Source organism: Saccostrea echinata, unplaced genomic scaffold (assembly GCF_033153115.1).
Source record: "Saccostrea echinata isolate AGI-Se365-2 ecotype Australia unplaced genomic scaffold, CSIRO_AGI_Sech_v1 ptg000003l, whole genome shotgun sequence".
NCBI lineage: Eukaryota > Metazoa > Mollusca > Bivalvia > Ostreida > Ostreidae > Saccostrea > Saccostrea echinata.
In genome coordinates, this window is record NW_026889752.1 from 11,083,331 (window position 1) to 11,105,740 (window position 22,410).

Here is a 22,410-nt window from a genome sequence, read left to right on the forward strand (position 1 = left end):
AAAGTCCCGTATCATTTTATTTGAAAGTAACAAAATATTTTAGTCAAAAAACAAAATATCTGTAAAAAGAATTGTTGGAACGTTTTGTATTGCTTCAAGAATGACCCAAAAAAACAACTATTAGCTATAAAAACTATGATCCTCTATCACACAAGTGTTAATAATTTTGTTTTTTCACATTTACTAACATAAACCAACAGTCTCGTAGATGTAAACACTTGTCGCAATTACACAAATAAATAGTCGCTTGTTTCAAAATTTTACAGAAGCCAGTTGTGGCATCTACAAAATTACTTTGCTAGTTATTGGCAAATTCCTTGGAAATTATTTATTCATTCATATTGTTTGCTTCCATAATATTGAATAATATTTAATTTAATTTAAATTTATCCGCTAACTAGCCCTCTGTTGAATGCAAATGCATGAAAAACACGATGCAAACAGTTATTTACACGTAATGTTTCCATGTTAAGCACTAATCGGGTCAGGAAGCAATTTAATCGCTTAACTATTTGGTCAATTTGCTTTATCAAAATTGATTTTTATTGTGTTATTTCAAAAATCCAGACATTTCACAGGTGCCAATAGTAGCGAGTATCCGAAACCAATATTTTGTACATGTCGATTCGCACTTTACCAGCAGTGTAAGAAAATGTAACCTATAGCAAATATATTGTTTGGTCGTATTTTGTCTGACGATCGAGTTTCATATACCAATTGCTAAACTGTATGCTTTTGTTTTTATACTAAATTTGACTTCAGAATAATTCTGTCTACCTGATCAATACATAGGGTTCACGGCTGGAGTGACCGGTTGATAGGGGATGTTCACTCCTACTTGCGCCTGTGGAATTTCCAGCTGTTCGTGCTTTATGCCCTGTTGTGCACGGATTTGTATTGTTTGTAAATTTTGCTTAGATCGATCACTGTTCCTACTCTTCACCATTTTCAATATAAGCACTTGTTTTCCGTCAAAAATGTGCATTTAATTTTTTCACAAAAGCATGTTTGGTTAAAAACTTTTATGAGCTCTAGTTTTTGGTTGTTAGTCTGTTTGTCCACACAAACTTTACCCTTGGAAATAACTTTTAAATGGTTCGGTCTACCACTTCCATATTTCACAAGTGTAACCCTTGTGATGAGACATTTCCTTGGGTACCAACAATTTTGACCTCATGTCCTTGACATTGGGGATTTGACCAACCTTGAAATACTTTAACCTTGGCTATAATTTCTGAATAGTTGGGGCTAGGGTTTTCATATTTCACATGCATAACCTTTTTTTGGATACCAATATTTTACCCCTTGACCTTGGAGTATAACATTAACCTAGGTCATAACCTCTACACCATTGGTACTGAGGCTTTCATATCCTTGTTGTTACAAGATCTTTCTTGAGGTACAGATATTTTTGACATCCTGACCTTGCCTTGGGGATTGACTACTCTTCAAGTACTTCAACCTTGGGGATGAGCTGCCATGAAATACTCCAGTTTATTTACTGAATAAAAGTGGTATTCTGACACAGTGTGAAAGGATATCAAAATGTATTAATTCTCACAGTGTGAGAATATCAGAAGTGCGGCAAAACTTGGGATTTTCCTTCCCTTCACGAATAGTGTTTTTAAACAAGAGGCCCAAGGGCCTTAACGGTCATCTGAGTATAATACAACATTGTAAAGGATCCACAGAAGTATAAAACAAAATTAATTAATAGATGAAGCAATGTTGCCCAAGAATTTCAAAAATCTGGTAAAAATACCCTTGCTTATTGTAACATGTTAGACCCGAGTGATCTCCTTAGGATCATACTTGGTTTTCCAAAGTCTTACAGGGATGTTAATGAATGTAAAATATACAAATACAATGGACACTTGCCTATTGTGTAAGGTATTCAATATATACAGATATGTTTTTGTCACTTGCCTAGTGCTACAATTCAGTACACACAGACTTGGATATACAACATGGCTATTTGCCACTTGTCACAAATTACAATAAGTCACCCCGACTCTCTGTGATTTTTAATTCACTTTGATAAAGTATAAAACAACTTCGTCCAGTCTCTTGTCAACCATGACTCTACCAGTGACAATAACTCATCTACTGTCAATCAGAATACCACGGTGTAAACATACTATGTACAATTACAACTTTTGCTAAATATAAAAATAATCTTTGTTTCAATATTTTATGTTGCTTTCCAGGCAAGAATCTGACTTTGAGAATGCTTTGCTCATTTACACCAAACATTCATTTTTATTTTGTTTCTATATATATAGAGGATATTCAATGTTTTGTAGATGAATATGGAATTTATTTCACTCGTGGGACAGGATTTTTTTTTATATATTTTCACGAGTGCGAAGCACGAGTGAAAATATAAAAAAAAACCTGTCTCACGAGTGAAATAAATTCCATATTCATCTACAAAACATTGAATTTTCTGTTTATTACATTTTCTTTGATTTTCCCTTTGACTCCGTCTTTTCGTAACAGGGTGTCATAGGTTGTGACGTCATAGTTGAGCGGTTGAGACGTCATATGATAGCTATAAGCGATTGCAAGATTGAAAAACGGATTTTTAACAACATATTTGGAGAAACTTTGGCAGTTTCAGTCTCCATCAAGACGGTTTAGTTACTATCTCTATCTTATGACAGGCCAGAATTTTTTTTTTTTACCTACTTTGATATCCTTTCACACTGTGAGAGGATATCACTTTGGTATCCTTTCACACTGCGAGAGAATATCAACTTTATTCAATAAATAAATCACAGTATTTCACTGTTGAAAATGTAATAAATAACATTCTCTCTTGTATTCTCATTCAATCAAATAACCTGTTAATTAGATTATGTACAAAGATTTCTTGATTAACAACATCTAGCAAAGGGGAGTAACTCTCATTTGCTTCACTTATTACAATTGTGTACTCTGTTTGCCTCCTAGATACCCAGGAGAAAAGAAAAGGCACAATTACTTATATTTTTATTTAATACATTTACAATGATATTATTGCATTTAGTTTGTTTGCTTAGTACTCAGGGGCAGAGGAGAAGATTTTCAAAGCATTAATGTATTTTTATTAATCAATAAATAGAGTCCCACTCAAGCACAAGAACCCCTGACCCTGGGGCCACGAAATTCACAATTTTGGAAGAGGCACCCTTTCTCACCAGAACCATGTGTTTAGTTTGTTTGCTTAATACTAAGGGGCAGAGGAGATTTTCAAATCATTAATTTATTTTCAGTATATAATAAATAAGCCCCCCCCCCCCAACCCCTGACCCAGGGACCATGAAATTCACTAAATTCCTATGACATCTCAACCCCCCAACTATGATGTCACAGCCTATGACACTGTGTTACGAAAAGACAGAGGCAAAGGGAAAATCTAATAAACAGAAAATTCAATGTTTTGTACTTGGATATGAAATTTATTTCACTCATGAGACAGGATTTTTTTAATATTTTCACTTGTGCTTTGCACTTGTGAAAATATCAAAAAATCCTGTCCCACTTGTGAAATAAATTCCATATTCATCTACAAAATGTTGAATATCATCTATTTATTAACTGTCAAGTAGTGAAATAGAAAAATAATGAAAAATTTGATACATTTTGAAGTCAAAAATATAGTATAAAGGAAGTGTAGCCCAGGATGCTCAGGGGACATGAAATAATTTTTTTTTGTAAAGGGATGAATGCCTCATTTGGCTTAGGTGTACACTTTTATGCATGTAAAATAAGTTACACAATCATGTAAGAAAATGCACAAAACATTCCCGCTAAAAACTACATTTATTTCAAAACAGAACATCTGAGTCTTTACATGTTTACTTTTTACCCACCACCAAAATATATTGCTGAAATACATTGAACTTCATCATAAAGCAACAGATAATCAATCAATCAGTCAGTTTAGAACCTGGTAATATTTGGTACCATATTACATGTTATTGATCAAACATCATCATTTAATCAGACTATCTACTTCTTCCACCACTGCTAGGGATTCAGGTTTAAACCCACTTGTTCAATTTCATCTCTATTAGCTCTGTTTTTTCTGAAGCACTAAAAAAAAGAAATACATACAAAAAATTGGTAATGCTAACTGACTTCTATTTAAATTCTTACATTGTATTACAATTAAGCTTCATAATCTGAAATGTCAATATGTTGAATTAATTTTCTGGTCAAAACAGGCCTTGATTAAACAAACTAAAATGCAAATAGTAATCTAAGGGTTGAATTACTTGTCAGATTAGAATATAAGCTTTTTGACATTTTCAACCTGCAGGTGTTTGACATCAACTAAAATATTGTGGACCATCTGAAGCTGCAAGGTGGTTTTAATAAATTAGTTATGAAATGCTGGAATAAAAGACATGCAAAAAAACTTCAAGTTTCATAGTCCTAGCTTATCATCTGAAGCATTTCTTGATTTTTGTGCAAATGTTTGAGAAGAGGAGGGATAGGTATCATTTTTGAATACTTTGCTACAATAAAAAAAATATTGCATTACTTCATATATATATATATATATATATATATATATATATATATATATATATTTTAGGGATGTCAATGAGTACCCGGTTAACCGGGTACTCGATCGAACGTTCGAGTATCGAATACTAAAAATGGTACTCGGTTACTCGGGAAGTATATTTTTTTTATTTCAAAGCTCATATTTTTATCAAAGACTTATCAAAAAATAACTTAAAAATGCATTCGATAATTAGCGTGTCGTCATCTACACCTGTAAAACACCCGTTATCGCTTGTGGCTGTGTATATACAGTAATTAGTGACCAATCAACTGGTACACAGCTGTTCTCACCTATTTCGGTCTCTAATTATTGGATGGCTTCAATGATCGTTTTCAGTGAACATCGTTTAAGTATGGTCTATTATCTTCAAATCGATTTTAAATTATTTAATTAATATACGGCAGCGAAATCGGACATGCATAGAAATGCAGCTACTCACTTCAAAAGTGAAGAAATATTTGGAAATAAATAAAGATTAAGAAAATGTTGAAAGTCAGTTTGCGTAGTAAGTTTAATGTATACGGGGGAAACAACAAACAATATTAGACTAGCGATCCCAACAACGTTCCGTTCCTTCCCTTTCGCTAATCTAATCACACAAACCTGCGCAACAGATTGTCCTCCTTTTTCATTGATGAAATACGTAGATCCTAAACAAGAACTGTAAACCATTTGTAATTTTTTATGTATTAATTGTGTCTTTTGTGTTTATTTGATAAATAAATTTAGTACCAAAAAGTCATTTCCCTTTGACTCAATTGTTTATATACATTTATAAACGTGATAAAACAGTTTTGAGGTTTAACAGAGCGTAACCGGGCTCAAGAAAATTTACACACTTGTATTTTCATTTTTACCGAGTACCCGGGTACTCGATCAGAAACGTCCGACTAACCGATTATCAAAATTGACCGATTTGACATCCCTAATATATATATATATATATATATATATACTTGACTTTCTTAGGCAGCCATGGTATTACCTTTTACATATTCTATGTCCCACTACATTGAAAACATCATTTGTACATGTATGTAGTTTATTTCAATGTTAAATTGTTGAAATTGTTACTCGCTATGTTAGAAAATGAACATCGAACTTGCATATACAAAAAAGTCAAAACTGTGAAAATGTAAAAAGGCAGAGGAATGTGTAACAAATTTATTGATGTATGCATAAACCATGTTTTCCTATGCTTTAGATAAATAATCAGGCGAAGTTGAAGTGAGGTGAGGCAGACAACAAGAAGAGAGTTGCAAGCCTTCTCTCTTTTTATATATCAGTCGAAAACGATATTATTTAAAAACAGCTTATAGAGACAAAAGGGTTACATTATGGATAACATATAGTGCATATTAGAACACAAAAATAGGAAAAAGGTGACTTGACCCCAGATTTAAAAAGAAAAAAATGGAAAAAAAAAAGGGGGGGAGGGTCCATACCCCAAGTGCCTGTGCATTAACATATGGTACTACGTTTGCAAAAAAGAATCAAAACCTATAAAACAGGATTTCAACTAGATATCATTGAGATGGTGGCCATCTCAAAGAGCCCCACTTTCAGCAACGAACGTGAAAATGTAAGGTAGCTGAAAGGGTTTATTTTGAAAAGGAACATTTGTGCACTATTAAGGGATGTGTTGTTGGAGTCTAATGGGCTTCTATGTCATCCTTGTTATAACAAAAAATGGCATGAAAATCAGAAGTGCTCCATACCCTCTATCAAAAAAGGGCACAAAAATCACGAATGTTGCATATCCTCTATGAAAATTGTTGCATATCCTCTATCAAAATATGGAAGGAAAATCACAAATGTTCCGTACCCGTACCCAAGTCAATTGGTAAAGTTTGAGGCTGACTGGACTTAAGGGAAGGGAATTATGCACCGAACTAAGATTTTAAACAGAGGGGCTATTTTTGACCTTGACCCTGAAACTCTGTTCAAGGTCACTGCACATCCATTGACCAGTGGCACTCTGTGAGTGAAGTATGAGCCACACTGGACCAAGGAAAGAGAAGATATGTTCTGGACAAGAATTTAAAAAGAGAGGCTATTTTTGACCTTGACCCTTGACCTAGAAACTTTGTTCAAGGTCACTGCACTTCCATTGACTCTGTGAGTGAAGTATGAGCCACATTGGACCAAGAGAATAGAAGATATGCTCCGGACAAGGATTTTTCATATAATTCTGCTATAACCTTAGACCTAGAAACATGGTTCAAGGTCACTGCACACCCTTTACCCAAAGACACTCTGTAGGTGAAGTATGAGCCAGATTGGGCCAAAGAGAGAGAAGATATGCTCCGGACAAGAGATCTCGGATGGACAGATGGATGGACAGACAGATGGATGTACAGACTGATCACTATAGGGTGCACGCAGAGCGGGGCCCTAATAATTGATTTTTTGAAAAGAAAAGAAAAGCCTTGTGAAATTGTTGTACCCTTAAGAAATGTGTTTGTTAATTAAGTAGACTTACCAAAAGCTGCTTTTTCCAAAGGATCAAAAGTCCTACTACTATTCCAACTGCTACTATTGAGAAACTAACAATCACTATCACTACAGAATCAGATCTAAAAAAAAAAAAAAAAAAAGGCCTCCTTTATTATGATCATCTGTTTTGCAGCTCTGATTATATTTACATCTGTCTGCAGAAAGTATTCACATTTTAATGGATAACTTATGAGGTATAATGGTCAGCAATGTTATGAATAAATTTAAACAATAAAATGCTTTCTTTGGTTGTTAGTATGGGAATTAATGTTGCAGCTGTTGCAGGAAAAAAATGCATAACCCGTATAAGCCGGTTATGTAATTTTTTTCTGCAAAAGCTGCAACATTACTCCCATACTAACAAACCAAGAAAGACATTTTATTGTTTAAATTTATATCTGTACATATAATCATCTATAGTAGAATTCAGCAGATTAAACATTGTATTTTTGATATGTATGTCATTAAAATATTGTATGTTTCATTGATGGAAGAGCCACTGCTCAAGAAATCATATGCTTATAAATTGCTGTTTACTGACTGATAAACAGCAATGGTTTTCTTAAGAAATAAAGTAGCAGTGGATGTAAATATATGTAGATAAATAAAACCTCTTATTAGCCATCAGCTTAAACTTAATGATTTGAAGAAATAAATTTTAATAAAAAGCTTATGGGTTTATATATTAAAATGTATATGTTTATAAATTGAAGTCTTTTTGTCCACAGAAGTGTATGTATTTCAATGAATACATCTCCAATAAAACTTTGAACCCCTAACATGGTCGACACAAGCCCACAAACACTACATGGTGACGCTTTTAGTTAAAAGTGTCTGAATTAAATTGTAGCCATACTGTTTGAAGGAAATAAAATATAAAAGTTTTTTCCCCTATGTACATCCGTGAAAAATGCTTATTTTCTATAATGGCCCAATTGAGCCCAAAAGTAAAGGGGAAGGGCTGTGATTTGAAGTAACATGAACCCTATAATTGGATGCTACATGTATTGCAACTTATCTGACTATTAGAGTCACGCTGGTATTAAGAAAAGTAAATTACTGTATCTGATTTTTCTACCCTGAAATATTAACTATACCCTTGTGCATGGGGATACTTGACTCTTGATATGACTCAATTGCCAAATGTTGCTCTTTCTCAGAGGAAATTTTTAAAAGATTTTTCTGATATTTAATACGTATGTAAAACTTTCAATTGTCACTCAATGCTCCAGCCCAGGAGGCTGTGATTTGAACAAACTCAGATCTACATCACATGATCATGAGATGACACACATCATAAAAATATGTCTAATTGTGGGATGCTGTTCTTGATAAGACTTTGTTAAAAATTTAAGCCCGGGCCTATTCTGTTTCACCCAGGCCCTTCCGGCTATGATTTATTGTAAACATACTTGATCTATATTTAATAATTTAGTAAAAATTAAGTATTCAATTACTTCAATCAAGGTTCATCATTTCTGGTCTAGTAGTTTTGCAAGATTACCTAAAAAAACATATAGTTCTTCACTGTTGGTACCCCATGGGTTTTCAATCTGCTTAAATTTTCTTTTCTGATAGAAATATAACCGGACAGAAAACCTGTGGGTTACGAAATGTCACTTAGAGGGTATGCCGAAATTACATCTTACAAATAAATCAAATGATAATATGTCCTGGTGGATATAGGTGTATGCCATAATTAAAGACCTGCCTATTGTTGTCACATTCTGAAATCAAAGGTCATGACCTGAGTGATACTTAATCTATATGTACAATTGAATGCTTGCATATATTTAATAAACAGGATATTGTTGTCTTACTGATCTGTATAAAAGATATTTTTTTTCTTGTACTTTTTTATAAAATATTTTAAAATATAAATACATGCTTAAAAAATTAAATATTTTACCCATTTTCATCTGATGTTGTTGGGAGGCAGTTGTTTTCTAATGAGGGGGTCGGTGATATTGTGCAGTTTTTGATCCACTCGGCAAGACTAAAATGCCCTTGGCAAATGGAACTGCACCCTCCATTTCTATACTGGATCTTGTATGATCCATTTCCCCCATTCCACTCGGGGCATCCATCTGAACAAAGTAAAGTTAATTTGTACAGGGATGATAAAAATCAGTCGTACTAACTGACTTCTTAGGAAATTATAAATCTGACTTGATTTGCCTCTTTAATCTGTGGGAAACAATGTGCTACAAGATACCTCTGCACTTAATACATTTATTTGCATTAAATTAGATTACATTATTACATGTACAACTGCCAAACATGAAAACTAAAAGCCCATTCAGCAACTGCTATACATGTATTGTACAATTAGCATGATTAGGGTAAAAGATGTTTGCATCATGTTGTAGGTAAATGTATTTTGAATTCACTTGGTGGAGGTAAATGTTTTCCAAAAATTTTATGTCTACATTGTTCACAATAACAAACAATTTCATTATGGTCCGTATAATATCCAAACATTCTCTCATTGCTTGACTTTCAAATTGTTCTTTCAGTGATCTTATATGTACACAAGTCATGTTGTTACTGGTAACTACAGGCCTCAACATTAAGGCAGTTCCAACCAACTCTGACTAGTAATAATTTGGTTCTGTCTAGTTTATTTTGCATCAAGGTAGCTGAACAGGTACAAATATATATATACTGTATATGTCTCAAATGAAGCAAAACTATTATTTAAGGATTTTTCAACATGATAATCAGTTGATTCAATCATATTGATGAAAATTAAAATAATCATGGAATTTCTGGCAATCCAGTTTTATGCCCTGTGTCACAGATTTGTTTGTAGATTTTTTGAGATTGATCAATGTTCGTTATCTTCATCTTGTTTCTGAAAAAAATTATTTTGGAAAACTTAGCACACTTTATTGTACTTTATTACATACATAGTTACAACTACAGATTTTTTGGCATATGCTATATGCCTTGCGCTGCTGTCACAAAAGCCCTGATACGGATCCTGCAGGGCTGACATGGATCTTATGGATCTTCGGCCCTCTGGCTGATATTGGTGTCTCGGGCTGATAGAGAATGTCAAATGGAAAAGGGTATATATATTATTCTCTTTCTAACAGTTACCAATAGAGAGACATGTTCAGTATCATTATTATACATATTATTTTTTGCCAATTTTGCTGCCATTTGAATTTCTCGTAAATGTTAAATTCTACCAAGAGTTATCCTTCCTGTATGTCAATTTTCTTCATGACAACTGTTGCCCAGTTTATGCTTAATTTATACTGATCTAGAACTAAATTTAGTTAAATTAAGGTATACTTCCCTTCTTGAATTCAATAAACATGATAAACAAGATGTGTTTGTGAGACACTGATGCCCCCATATGGCAGCTTATGGCAAAGGTAAAAGTTTCTCAAATGCAAGTCAAAATCCAGGCCAAAAGATAAAAAATGTTGATACCCAAAGAAAGATCTTGTCTCAAGGAATACACCTGTGAAATTTGAAAGACCTAGATACAACTGTTCAAAAGTTATGGAGACGGTTTTTAAATAAGTTTTTTAAATAAAAGTCAAACGTCAAGGTCAAAGTGGTTGGTATCAAAAGGAAGATCTTGTCAGAAGGATTACATATGTGAATTATGAAAGCCCTAGCACCAACCATTCAAAAGTTATGGCCAAGGTTAAAGTTTTTCAAAAGTAGATCAAACTCCTAGGTCAAGGTCAAAGGGTCAAAGTGGTTGGTATCCAAAGGAAGGTCTTGTCACAAGGATTACATATGTGAAGTATGAAAGCCCTACCATCAACCATTCAAAAGTTATGGCCAAGGTTAAAGTTTTTCAAAAGTAGGTCAAACTCCTAGGTCAAGGTCAAAAGGTCAAAGTGGTTGGTATTCAAAGGAAGGTCTTGTCACAAGGATTACATATGTGAAGTATGAAAGCCCTAGCACCAACCTTTCGAAAGTTATGGCCAAGGTTAAAGTTTTTCAGAAGTAGGTCAAACTCCTAGGTCAAGGTCAAAGGGTCAAAGTGGTTGATATCCAGAGGAAGGTCTTGTCACAAGGAATACACATGTGAAGTTTAAAACCCTAAGCACCAACTGTTCAAAAGTTATGGCCAAGGTTAAAGTTTTTCAAAAGTAGGTCAAAGTCCAAGGTCAAGGTCAAAAGGTCAAAGTTGTTGGTATCCAAAGGAAGGCCTTGTCACAAAGAATACACATGTGAAGTTTGAAACCCCAAGCACCAACTGTTCAGAAGTTATGGCCAAGGTTAAAGTCTCATAAAATTTTGCAAAAGTGGGTCAAACTCCAAGATCAAGGTCAAAAGGTCAAATATGATGGTACCCAAAGAAAGGTCTTGTCACAAGGAATACACATGTAAAATATGAAAGTAATAGCTCCAACCAATCAAAAGTTATGGGCAAGGTTAAAGTTGTTAACAGACAGACAGACAAACAGACAAACGGACAAACAGACAAACAAACAGACAAACAGACAGACAGACAGACAGAACAAAAACAATATACCCCCGGGTATAAAGAAATCAAGATCTCCATGGGAAATAAAATGTCAGAATTAGTATTTCACTGGTCATTCCATGATAATGTTTACATTACTTGTTCAGTTAATTTTTCGTTACATCACATCGCTGGGTATTGGGTATGACATCAAGAAGCCTATGGGCTACAATGTTCACCTGAGATACCTTGGCTTAGCTATTCTTCACAAGATTTTTAAAAGATTTATCCCCTCTTTATTCTCATGAATTCTATACGCCAACCTAAGGCCCAAACCAATTACCCTCAAGAGATTGCGAATTAACTGAACTTTAATCTACACAACATTACGATGCTTCAATATCTACAGTGTAGCTGTTCTTGAGAAGATTTTAAAATTGTTTATCCCTTTTTTTGATGTAAAACTTTAAATTATCTCCTGTGGCCCCATCCTACCCCCAAGGCTATGATATGAACAAACTTGAATCTACACTACCAGAGGGTACTTGCATATAAAGTAATATAACTTATCACAGCCATGCTGTTTTTGAAGAGAAGTTTTTTTCTCTGTTTTCCCGTTTAAACTTCAATCTCCTATTGCGGCCCCATCCTATCCCTGGGGGCCATCAATGAACTAGAATCTGCACTACCTGAGTAATACTGAATACTTTTTGTTTGAATTTTCACTACCTGAGGATGCTTCCATATCAATATAACAAATGGCTTTGAAATTCTTCAGCAGAAGATTTTTAAAGATTTTTTCCCATAAATTCCTTTGTAAAAATTTGATCCCCCCCTTGTGGCCCCATCCTACCCCTGGGGGTCATGATTTGAACAAACTTAAGGAGGCCGACTGGGGTTTTCATTGCGCAATACTTCGCGCAGCATAGTAAAATAAAGCGTATTTACTCTTTTAAAGCAACTATTTTTACTTAATTTATAAAAATTAACAAATTTAGAAAATCTAAGGTTAAAAAATCTTATTATGTTTTTAAATAATTGATTTTTTTAAACGATTTTTCAAATCATGGGTAGATAGACGTCGTAATAGCGTGTTTTTGACGTTATGAATAAACGAAGTTCTTTAAGCGGGGTCATTAATTATGTCATAAAATAAAAAGTATAAAATAGATGCTCTTGAAATTTTTAACATAGGAAATTGAGAATCTCACAATCATTTTTCTTATTTTTTATGTAAATCTGTGGTATCTGTCATGTTTTGTTGAACTCCATAAAAACAGGAAAATATCATGATTTTTGGCATTTTGAGATGCCCCCTCTGGAAACCAGACGGTAGAATTTTGTGTTTCTTGCATAAAATGTACAATATAGTATTACCCATCAAATAATATAATTTGAGCAAAAAGTCTATAGTAGCATTTGTATAATTTGCTCCGAAGTGCAAAAAAATGGTATTTTCCTATATAATCCTATAGTAAATGTACCTGTATTTTGAGATGGTCCCTAAAAAAATAACCACACGGTAGATGTTCACTAAACTTGGCATATATACTGAAGTCAATGTAAGGTACATATGGTATAAAATTAAAGAGTTTCTCTATAGTAGTTTTCACACAATAAAACCCCAGTCGGCTCCCTTAAACCTACACTACCTGAAGATGCCTCCAAATCAATATGACTAAACATGGCTTTTCTGTTCTTTAAAAGAAGATTTTTTTCTTATATATTCCATTTTAAAACTTTGATCCCCCATTGTGGCCCCACCCTATCCCGGGGGTCATCATTCGTGAAAACTTTAAGCTACACTACCTGAGGATGCTTCCATACTGATATGACTAAACATGGCTTTTCTCCTCCTTAGAAGAAGATTTTTCCTATATATTCCTATGTGAAACTTTGATCCCCCATCGTGGACCCATCCTACCCCCGGGGGTCATCATTTGACCAACTTGAATCTACACTACCTTAGGATGCTTCCATATAAACATGTCGACTAATCATGGCATTTCTGTTCTTGAGAAGAAGATTTTTTCCTATACATTCCTTTGTAAAAATTTCATCCCCCATTGTGGACCCATCCTACCCCCAAAATGTTATGATTTGAACAAACTTGAATCTACACTACCTGAGAATGCTTCCATATCAATATGACTAAAAATAACTTTGCTTTTTTTGAGAAGATTTTTCAAGTTTTTCCCTATATATTCTTATGTAAAACTGTTATCCCCCACCCTACTTCCAGAGGTCAGGATTTGAACAAACTTGAATCTACACTACAGTGTATGTAAAGAAGGTTTCATATAAGTTTCACTTTTTTGGCCCAGTGGTTCTTCAGAAAATTTCTTTTAAAAGATACCATAAATTTTCACTAATTCTTAATTATCTCCCCTTGAAAGAGGGTGTGGCCCTTCACTTGAATAAACTTGAATCTCATTCACCCAAGGATACTTTGTGGCAAGTTTAATTGAAACTGGCCCAGTGGTTCAGGAGAAGAAGTTGAAAATGTGAAAAGTTTACAGATGGACAGACAGCTAGAACAATGGACAAAATGCATGTGACCAGAAAAGCTTACTTGAGCTTTCAGCTCAGGTGAACTAAAAAGCACACCACCCTATGAGTTTCAAATAATTGAATATTACTTACCATTTATGCAGATATTTGGAGCACATCCTACTGCAAATTGTGAAGTGGGGAAAATTTTCAAACACACAGATATATTATTGCCTTGACAGTGAAGGTTAACTTTGTGGGAATCACATGTTTCACAAGGGTTGAGAATAGTAATATTGCCAACTTCAAGTGCTGCCTCGGTTATACACTGCTCCTATGAAAAATAAACTTAAAATGAAATAAGTTATGATAGTCAAAAATTAATTAATAGGAAGGTCATGATTTCAAAAATTTACATCTAGAGTATATTAGTATTCTTGCACATCAGTTGCTTAAGAAAGCACTTCATTATGTTTTTAAAGAAATTATTGAATTAAATTCTTACATGTACTCGTTTTCTCATGCAAATGATGGACAAACATCCCAATAAGCATTTTTAGTTGGTCTTGCAAATTTATATTGAAGTTTTGCTTCATTTATAAGAACATCAGTTTCACTCAGAATAAATACTGTATTACATAACATTACATCTTTATCTAATTTCACCTTTAAAGAAAGTTTAAACTATCAATTATATGGTGCTGATTTGATTCTCGAAAGTATATAATAACTGTTCCAATTTTTACAATATAAGAAGGAATAGAGAAAAGCTTTTAATACAGGCTTTACTGAGGAATATGCAGAAATTAATCAAAGATTTAGATTACCACAATGCATATTATTTATGAGGATGGCAAATCTCATAACTGCATGTAAACATATGAAATATTCAGGAAGATTTGTAAGTTCTTAATAATAAGCCTTTCATTAAGCAACTATAAAGTCATGTCACGTACAGAAACTTAAGCAATGCAACTGATGCTTATCTCTAAGTTAATCATCCATTTATGAAGGGACCTGCTTTAAAACATTTAATGTGGCCATACTTATCTAAAACAAATGGATATGATACAGCATCCAAAGCCAATCTGGTACTGGTGGATGCAACATTAATGCAAGTTTTGGTCCCAATAGAACTAAAATTTACTTGAGACTTCCTCCAAAAATATTAACCACACAAATCATATAAAAATTGTCTACTCCAGATGTTGTGTAATCCAAAATCTGCTTATTACAATGAAAATTGTAATCTTTTTCAGTAAATTCAATTGTTTAAAATGTTGTCTGATATGCACTGCTGTCTTATCTGGCCAATTTCTTTAGAAACAGTGGTGTCCAAATTGGACAAGTTTTACTGTACATGTAGTTACTTGGGCATGGATTTACAATTGTTCTCCTAAAACTTTAATCTGGGACAATGATGGGGGGGTTAGTATAAGCTTATCTTGACTTTGTTCTGTGCATCATGCTTAAAATCTTACTCTGGTTAAATATTTGATTTTGGTCCCAACTTTTATGCATAAACGAACTTGTGCTGGGACTCTCCCTTCCCATCATTTCTTATTAATTACATGTATAATTATATATATTGCAGAAATTGACAGTCACATACATTTAATTTTGAGCTCCTACATACTGTTACATGTAGTTGGGTACCTGTAAACTACGAAAAGAAATGAAATGGAAAAAGAAAATAAACAAAAAGAAAACAAAGAGAAAAGAAACAGAAAGAGAAGAAAAACAGAAGTGTGTGCGTGTATATAGGGAGAGGGGGTATCTTCATTGATATTTTTTCTGCAAAAAAAGGGGGAGGTCACCCCCCCCCCTTCCATCTTATTTAAATATTCACATTTTTCCACAGACTTCATTTGCCACGGTTTCCTATTGCTGACACACCACTTACCCCAATGCTATTATTTTTGTGGGTTCGCAATGCATGTGATTTCTCAGTAGTTTTAGATAGTGATATTACAAGAATGGACCAATAGGAAATGATGCTGGTTCTCTGTTAGTTATTCTTTGTTATGGAAAAATGATCTACTGATCAAATCTCCATGCAGTTTACATATGTAATAGCCCTAGCTGTTTGGGATGTAATTTGCAAAAAGTGATGTCCATGGTATCATGGGACAGACTATCGTAATGCTGGTTCTGCTTCCTGATTGTTTGCTGCATGACCCATGCTAGTGCTTATACTAGTGACTCTAAATGCTATTTTTTTCAATGCTAATTAATCAATATAATAAAATGGTCTCTGTAATGTATTGAAACAGTACCTGAGTATTTATATCCTTTTAAAAGAGACCATTAATTAAAATTTTCCTCCAAATCCCTATATAAAACCAGGAACACATTTTTTTTTACCAACACTGTCCCTAAAGTAAATTAGACTAATTTAAAAGTTTTCAAACTAAATTTTGTTGAATACAACTCAATCAGTTGCAATATTTAGAGACAAGAGGGCCAAGGTCAATCATGCTCACCTTATATAAATTTCTCTTCAAACTGAGAAAAAAAAATGGAGTAATTATAAAACAGCATTATAATAAATACTTTACAGGGGCCATACAGACTGCATCTTCATTTTCCTTACAAAGAGTTATTTGGCATCTTTAAACATTAGTACTTACTCCAGTTGACCTGGATATCAACAAAAGGATAGGTACTAATACTTGTAGCATGGAATGAGTTTGTATGGAAAAACATTCAATGATGACTTTTGTGAAGGCTATTAGACACTGTAATAGCCAACTTAATCTGTGGTAGCAGGATGGAAAATCTTCATACGACTTCACTGCTCCATATTTTGATCTTTCTGACATCTTTTCAACATTCTCTTTTTTCTTCTTGAATAAATCTATTCAAAAAAAAAAAATTCCAATGTATGTACATTTTTTCTACTTATTCTAAAGGCAGTCCTAAAGGCTAAAGCTACCAAATGTCTTTGATGAGACTGTAGCTGTACTGGTTTGTACTTACACAAAACAAGGAGAAAAATAGCAACTGTCTTGAAACACATTTTGTAGTTACATGTATGTATCCAGAACTTTTCTGAACTTGTACCAAATTTTGTTGCAGTCAAAATTGTAGGAGGAGTAGCATTAAGAAAAACTTCAACCTACTCTAGCTTTTCTAAGTTAGTAACTATGGCAACACCTATAACTAAACTTTGTTTAGTATACTTGTTTACATCAGGTTTAAGCACAGGGGCTTGCTCCCGGCGTGTAATAATTATTTATTTAAAAAAAATCATATACGTTAATACTAAAACTACACAAGGGAGGACGCCATTTTGGACCCCTTCCTCGCTTCAACCTCTGTTTTCGTTATATTTTCCCGTATTTTACTGACTCACCGCCTCGGATCTGTCAAGTAATGATTCTTCTAGGACATAATGCTTAAATTTTCCCCTTGGAGCCTCTACAATACACATTTCAGACTAATAATAATCCAAACTCGCTCTTTAGGACAGTTGATAGGGACAGAAAACGAAAACACATTCGAAAATCTCGGGGTTTTTCTACTAGTTAACACAGCTGCTAATTATAAATTTGAAAAAAACCGCGTTCTAATTCCGTATTCGAATGTAAAACGCCGAGGTTACTTTCATTTTAGTTTGCTATTTAAAAGCTTAAACAAAGTCAAGACAGAAAAATGGACAGCATCATACCTTCGTATCCATCTATAGACAATTATTACATATTAAAGAGTTAGTAAAGCAACTAATTTGAAAACAGACTTTAAATAAAATGTACCTTTATCTGGCTTTTTGTCTCTGTTCAATGTTCCCAACCCTTCTTCCATAAAGCACCCTGTTGTTTCTAAAGTTTTGCCATTCATTGTGTCCTCATCCTCTGGCAGTTTATTATAGAGGAATTCTTCAGCAGTTTGTGGAGATGAAGGCACTGCATTTGATAAAGGCTCTACAAATTTAAAAGGCATGTAAAATATGGAAATTAGTTCATGTTGATTATCCATAATTTTCTTTATTCAATAATCAATTAATTTTATTTCAACTTTTGCAAATGAACCTTAAGAAAATTTCAGAGAAAACTTAACACAGACAGATGGGGAAATGTGATCAGAAAAGCTCACTTGAGCCTTCAGCTCAGGTGAGCTAAAAACTACATCTTCTTTGAAACTCAATTGAACACAATCATACATTTATATATAACTGTAGCAATTTGCTTTGTCATTCAATAAATTCCAAAAATGTGCTTTTTATGGAATATTATGCAAGTGGTGATAACATGAATCAGATTTTGCTGTTATTCTGTTCATGGAGCTAGGATGTTTCAATTTTTGTATTTCCCAGTATTCCAATATATCCCAGTTTAGAAAAAAAACATAGGTAATCAGAGGTTACAGAGCTCAGCTCAACGAATGTTGTCTTTAAGTAAAACAAAGTCCCACACTAGACTAATAATCTAGTAGTGTGCATCCCTAGATGCAATATTTATGCAATTTTGATCTGATAGGGCTTGCAGTTACTTGGGAATGGACTTATCTAAAAACTTTAAACTAGTCACTCATCCAGAAAATGTAAGTCAAATCCAGCATCTGAAGCAAGTTTGAGAGTGTTCGTCCCTTGATGCATCATCCATGCAAGTTTGGTTCAGATAGGCCTTATAGTTACTTGGAAATGAGATCTGCTCCAAAAACTTTAACCTGGTCACTCATCCAGAAAATGTAGATCAGATCCAGCATCCGAAGCAAGTCCAGTAGTGTGCATCCTTGGATGTATTATCCATGCAAGTTTGGTCAATATAGGGCTTATAGTTACTTGGAAATGAGACCTGCTCCTAAAACTTTAACCTGGTCACTCATCCAGAAAATATAGGTCAGATCCAGCTTCTGAAGCAAGTCCAGTTTTGTGCATCCTTAGATGTATCATCCATGCAAGTTTGGTCAACATAGGACTTAAAGTTACTAGGAAATGAGATCTGCTCCAAAAACTTTAACCTGGTCACTCATCCGCAAAATGTAGGTCAGATCCAGCATCTGAAGCAAGTTCAGTAGTGTGCATCCTTAGATGTATCATCCATGCAAGTCTGGTCAATAAAAGACCTATAGTTACTTTGAAATGAGACCTGCTCCAAAAACTTTAACCTGCTCCAAAAACATTAAACTGGTCTTTCTTTATCTGAAATTGCAGCATCTGAAACCTTGACTGGTACAATGAAACACACTAGAAGCATCCTCCATGCATCTTTGATTAAGATAGGGCATAGAAGTACTTGAAAAGAAATGTGCTCCAAAAACTTTAACCTGGGATGCCGACGCCAACACTGACGGTATTACATAAGCTTCCCCAACTTTGTTGAGGTAAGCTAAAAATTTATTTTCTAAGATGGGAAATACTGGTATTTACCACTGGTAATTCCAACCACTGGTATTTCCCAGCCTACCCTGGATGAGAGTCATTGACTCACCCTGGATTGGACACCTGCCTAATGCAACATTTTAGTTTGCTATTTAAAAGCTTAAACAAAGTCAAGACAGAAAAATGGACAGCATCATACCTTCGTATCCATCTATAGACAATTATTACATATTAAAGAGTTAGTAAAGCAACTAATTTGAAAACAGACTTTAAATAAAATGTACCTTTATCTGGCTTTTTGTCTCTGTTCAATGTTCCCAACCCTTCTTCCATAAAGCACCCTGTTGTTTCTAAAGTTTTGCCATTCATTGTGTCCTCATCCTCTGGCAGTTTATTATAGAGGAATTCTTCAGCAGTTTGTGGAGATGAAGGCACTGCATTTGATAAAGGCTCTACAAATTTAAAAGGCATGTAAAATATGGAAATTAGTTCATGTTGATTATCCATAATTTTCTTTATTCAATAATCAATTAATTTTATTTCAACTTTTGCAAATGAACCTTAAGAAAATTTCAGAGAAAACTTAACACAGACAGATGGGGAAATGTGATCAGAAAAGCTCACTTGAGCCTTCAGCTCAGGTGAGCTAAAAACTACATCTTCTTTGAAACTCAATTGAACACAATCATACATTTATATATAACTGCAGCAATTTGCTTTGTCTTTTAAAAGATTCCAATAAAGTGCCCTGCCACAGCATGATTTGCCCGTCAAATATTGTTCAATTATCATAAAAAGTTTAGAGTGCAAGAAAATCATGTTAACCTTGATACAAAGATTTCGATGATTTTTCCATTCCTTATAATGTTTGATGTACATACATATCCTATATTATTATTAATTATTAACAAATAATACATCATATATTTCTTCACTGGTTTTTGTTAGAGCTTAACAAATGCCCATCTGCAGCTTTGTTTATTGTATATTTTATGATGGATTGACAATGCTACAGCCTAATAAAACATCTAAACAAATTATATTTATTCTTTAGACTATAAAATTGTCATCTTAATGAGAAATATGGCACTCTGCAATTTGTTGTAAATATATAGGTAAAAATTAAAATAAAAAATATCATACAATATTAGTTAGTTTTAATTATATCATACAATATCAAATTAGTTTTAATTATATTATACAATATCAAGTTAGTTTTAATTACTTTACACAATTTATCTTGAGAGTTAGACTGGCCATCAAGAACTATTTAATACAACATAATCAATTAAGAGGCTCCTTTGCCCAATTCCCAAGAGACATAGATAACACCTGCTTGTTCAGAGATGCTCTATCAGTTATCTCCTCACACTAAACTTATTAATTTCTCTCTAATTTGACATGCAATTTTCTGTTATCAAAATTCTCCTTGACCAGTGCTTGATATTTACACCCCTGGGAGAGGTGGAATTTCTCTAATAACATTACATTTGTTACAGATTGCTGTAAAGTATATAATGAAACAAGATGTGTTTGTGAAACACTATGCACCCGGCGGCAACAAAGTTCGAAAAAGCTATTTTTAGCATATAGGTCACAGTCAAGGTCACAAGGTCATTGACCTGTCACAAGGTCATTGACCTTGGTGTCATTTGAAAGAACTTAATTAGTGGAGTGTGCATACCAAATATGAAGTCTCTATCTCTCATGGTTCAAAAGTTGTGGCGAAGGTTAAAGTTGACAACAGACAGACAGACAAACAGGACAAAAACAATATGCGCCCCCGATCTATCGATCCGGGCACATAAAAAATAAGTATTTTCTAGATTTAACATTTGTTTAGTAAGGATACTGCAATACTCTTCTTAAGGGATTGTGTAATTTAAAAGTCAAAGACATAATTTTTTTTCTTAAGGATACATAACACAAACAAAAATTTTATGCCTGGATTGATATATATTTTTTGACTGATTTTGAATAGAAATGATATAAATAATAAATCCCTAAAATATAAAGAAATCGTAAGTTTTCTTTTGTGCTTAAATATGCGACTTTGTTTTGTTTTCTATATAATCCTATACAAAATTTTGCATATATTTTAAACATTGCGACAAAATCTTTAAAAAATGTCCAATTTTACTTGGTTTAATATTAGTCAGCTTACTTATTTGAATGTAAATCTATGAGATATTTTGCTGATTTCTGAGAAAAAGTTTGTTTGTGTTGTTTATCCTTAATTTCACTTAAATTAAAGATCATAGTGACCTTGAAATAGGTTGTGAAACACCTTCTACCTAAGATGCATAAATTGGCCAAGTTTGACGATTCTAGGTCTTCTTGTTTTCTAGTTATGAGCCGGACAGGATTTTTCCATATTTGGCCACAGAATCTTAATTAAAAGCCAGAGTGATCTACTTTTAATGCATGACACACCTTCTACCCAAGATGTATCAGCTGACAAAGTTTGATAATTCTAGGCCTTATAGTATTAAAGTTATGAGCTGGACATGAAAAAGCTAACAGACGGACGGACATGAACGCTATAACATAATATGTCCACTCTTAAGATGGGCGTATAAAAACTGATTTTTGTGGAATATTATGCAAGTGTAATAACATGAATCAGATTTTGCTGTTCCTATGTTCATGGAGCTAGGATGTTTTAATATTGATCTACCTACATGTAAATATGTATCAACCATTACTTGAATTTTCTTTATTCCATTATGATTCAAAAATGTAATTCTATAAATTGGATGTATTTTTTCATTTTGAAATAACCTGCTATTACAGCCAACATGCTTAAAAATTTATTAAATTGCAAATTTGAAAAAAGATAACTATTTGTTCTTACCATCTGGCATCAACTGTTTAGGAAGTAAATGCCTTGCAGACTTAGAGGTAACAGTCACCTCTACTTTCAGCTTCAAAAGCCCATTTTTGATCCAAGTATTACCTTCTGAAATAAACACAATAATTCACTCAATAATGTTCATATTACATGCATTTAAATTTAACTAGAACTAGAAATCTGACCAGTCAGCAAGGGCCCCGCCGAGAGGTAGAAATATAAGGGTGCAGATTACAGGATGAAAATTTTACTTGATTATAAAA

At 33.6% G+C, this 22,410-nt stretch overlaps 1 protein-coding gene across 2 annotated transcripts in view; it reads right to left on the bottom strand.

Annotated features, from left to right (window-relative positions):
- Nucleotides 1–3,785: 3,785 nt before the first annotated feature.
- Nucleotides 3,786–22,410, bottom strand: part of LOC133178574 (uncharacterized) — a 50,340-nt gene continuing 31,715 nt past the window's right edge. For both annotated transcript variants that reach the window (XM_061313288.1, XM_061313287.1), the window contains 8 exons: nucleotides 22,151–22,255; nucleotides 19,581–19,748; nucleotides 17,729–17,896; nucleotides 16,604–16,830; nucleotides 14,127–14,307; nucleotides 8,961–9,138; nucleotides 7,038–7,131; nucleotides 3,786–4,077 (listed from right to left, as the gene is read on the bottom strand). In XM_061313288.1, coding sequence (XP_061169272.1) covers nucleotides 4,012–4,077; nucleotides 7,038–7,131; nucleotides 8,961–9,138; nucleotides 14,127–14,307; nucleotides 16,604–16,830; nucleotides 17,729–17,896; nucleotides 19,581–19,748; nucleotides 22,151–22,255 — 1,187 coding nt within the window. In that variant the 3' untranslated portion in view covers nucleotides 3,786–4,011. The remainder of the gene's footprint in view (nucleotides 4,078–7,037; nucleotides 7,132–8,960; nucleotides 9,139–14,126; nucleotides 14,308–16,603; nucleotides 16,831–17,728; nucleotides 17,897–19,580; nucleotides 19,749–22,150; nucleotides 22,256–22,410) is intronic.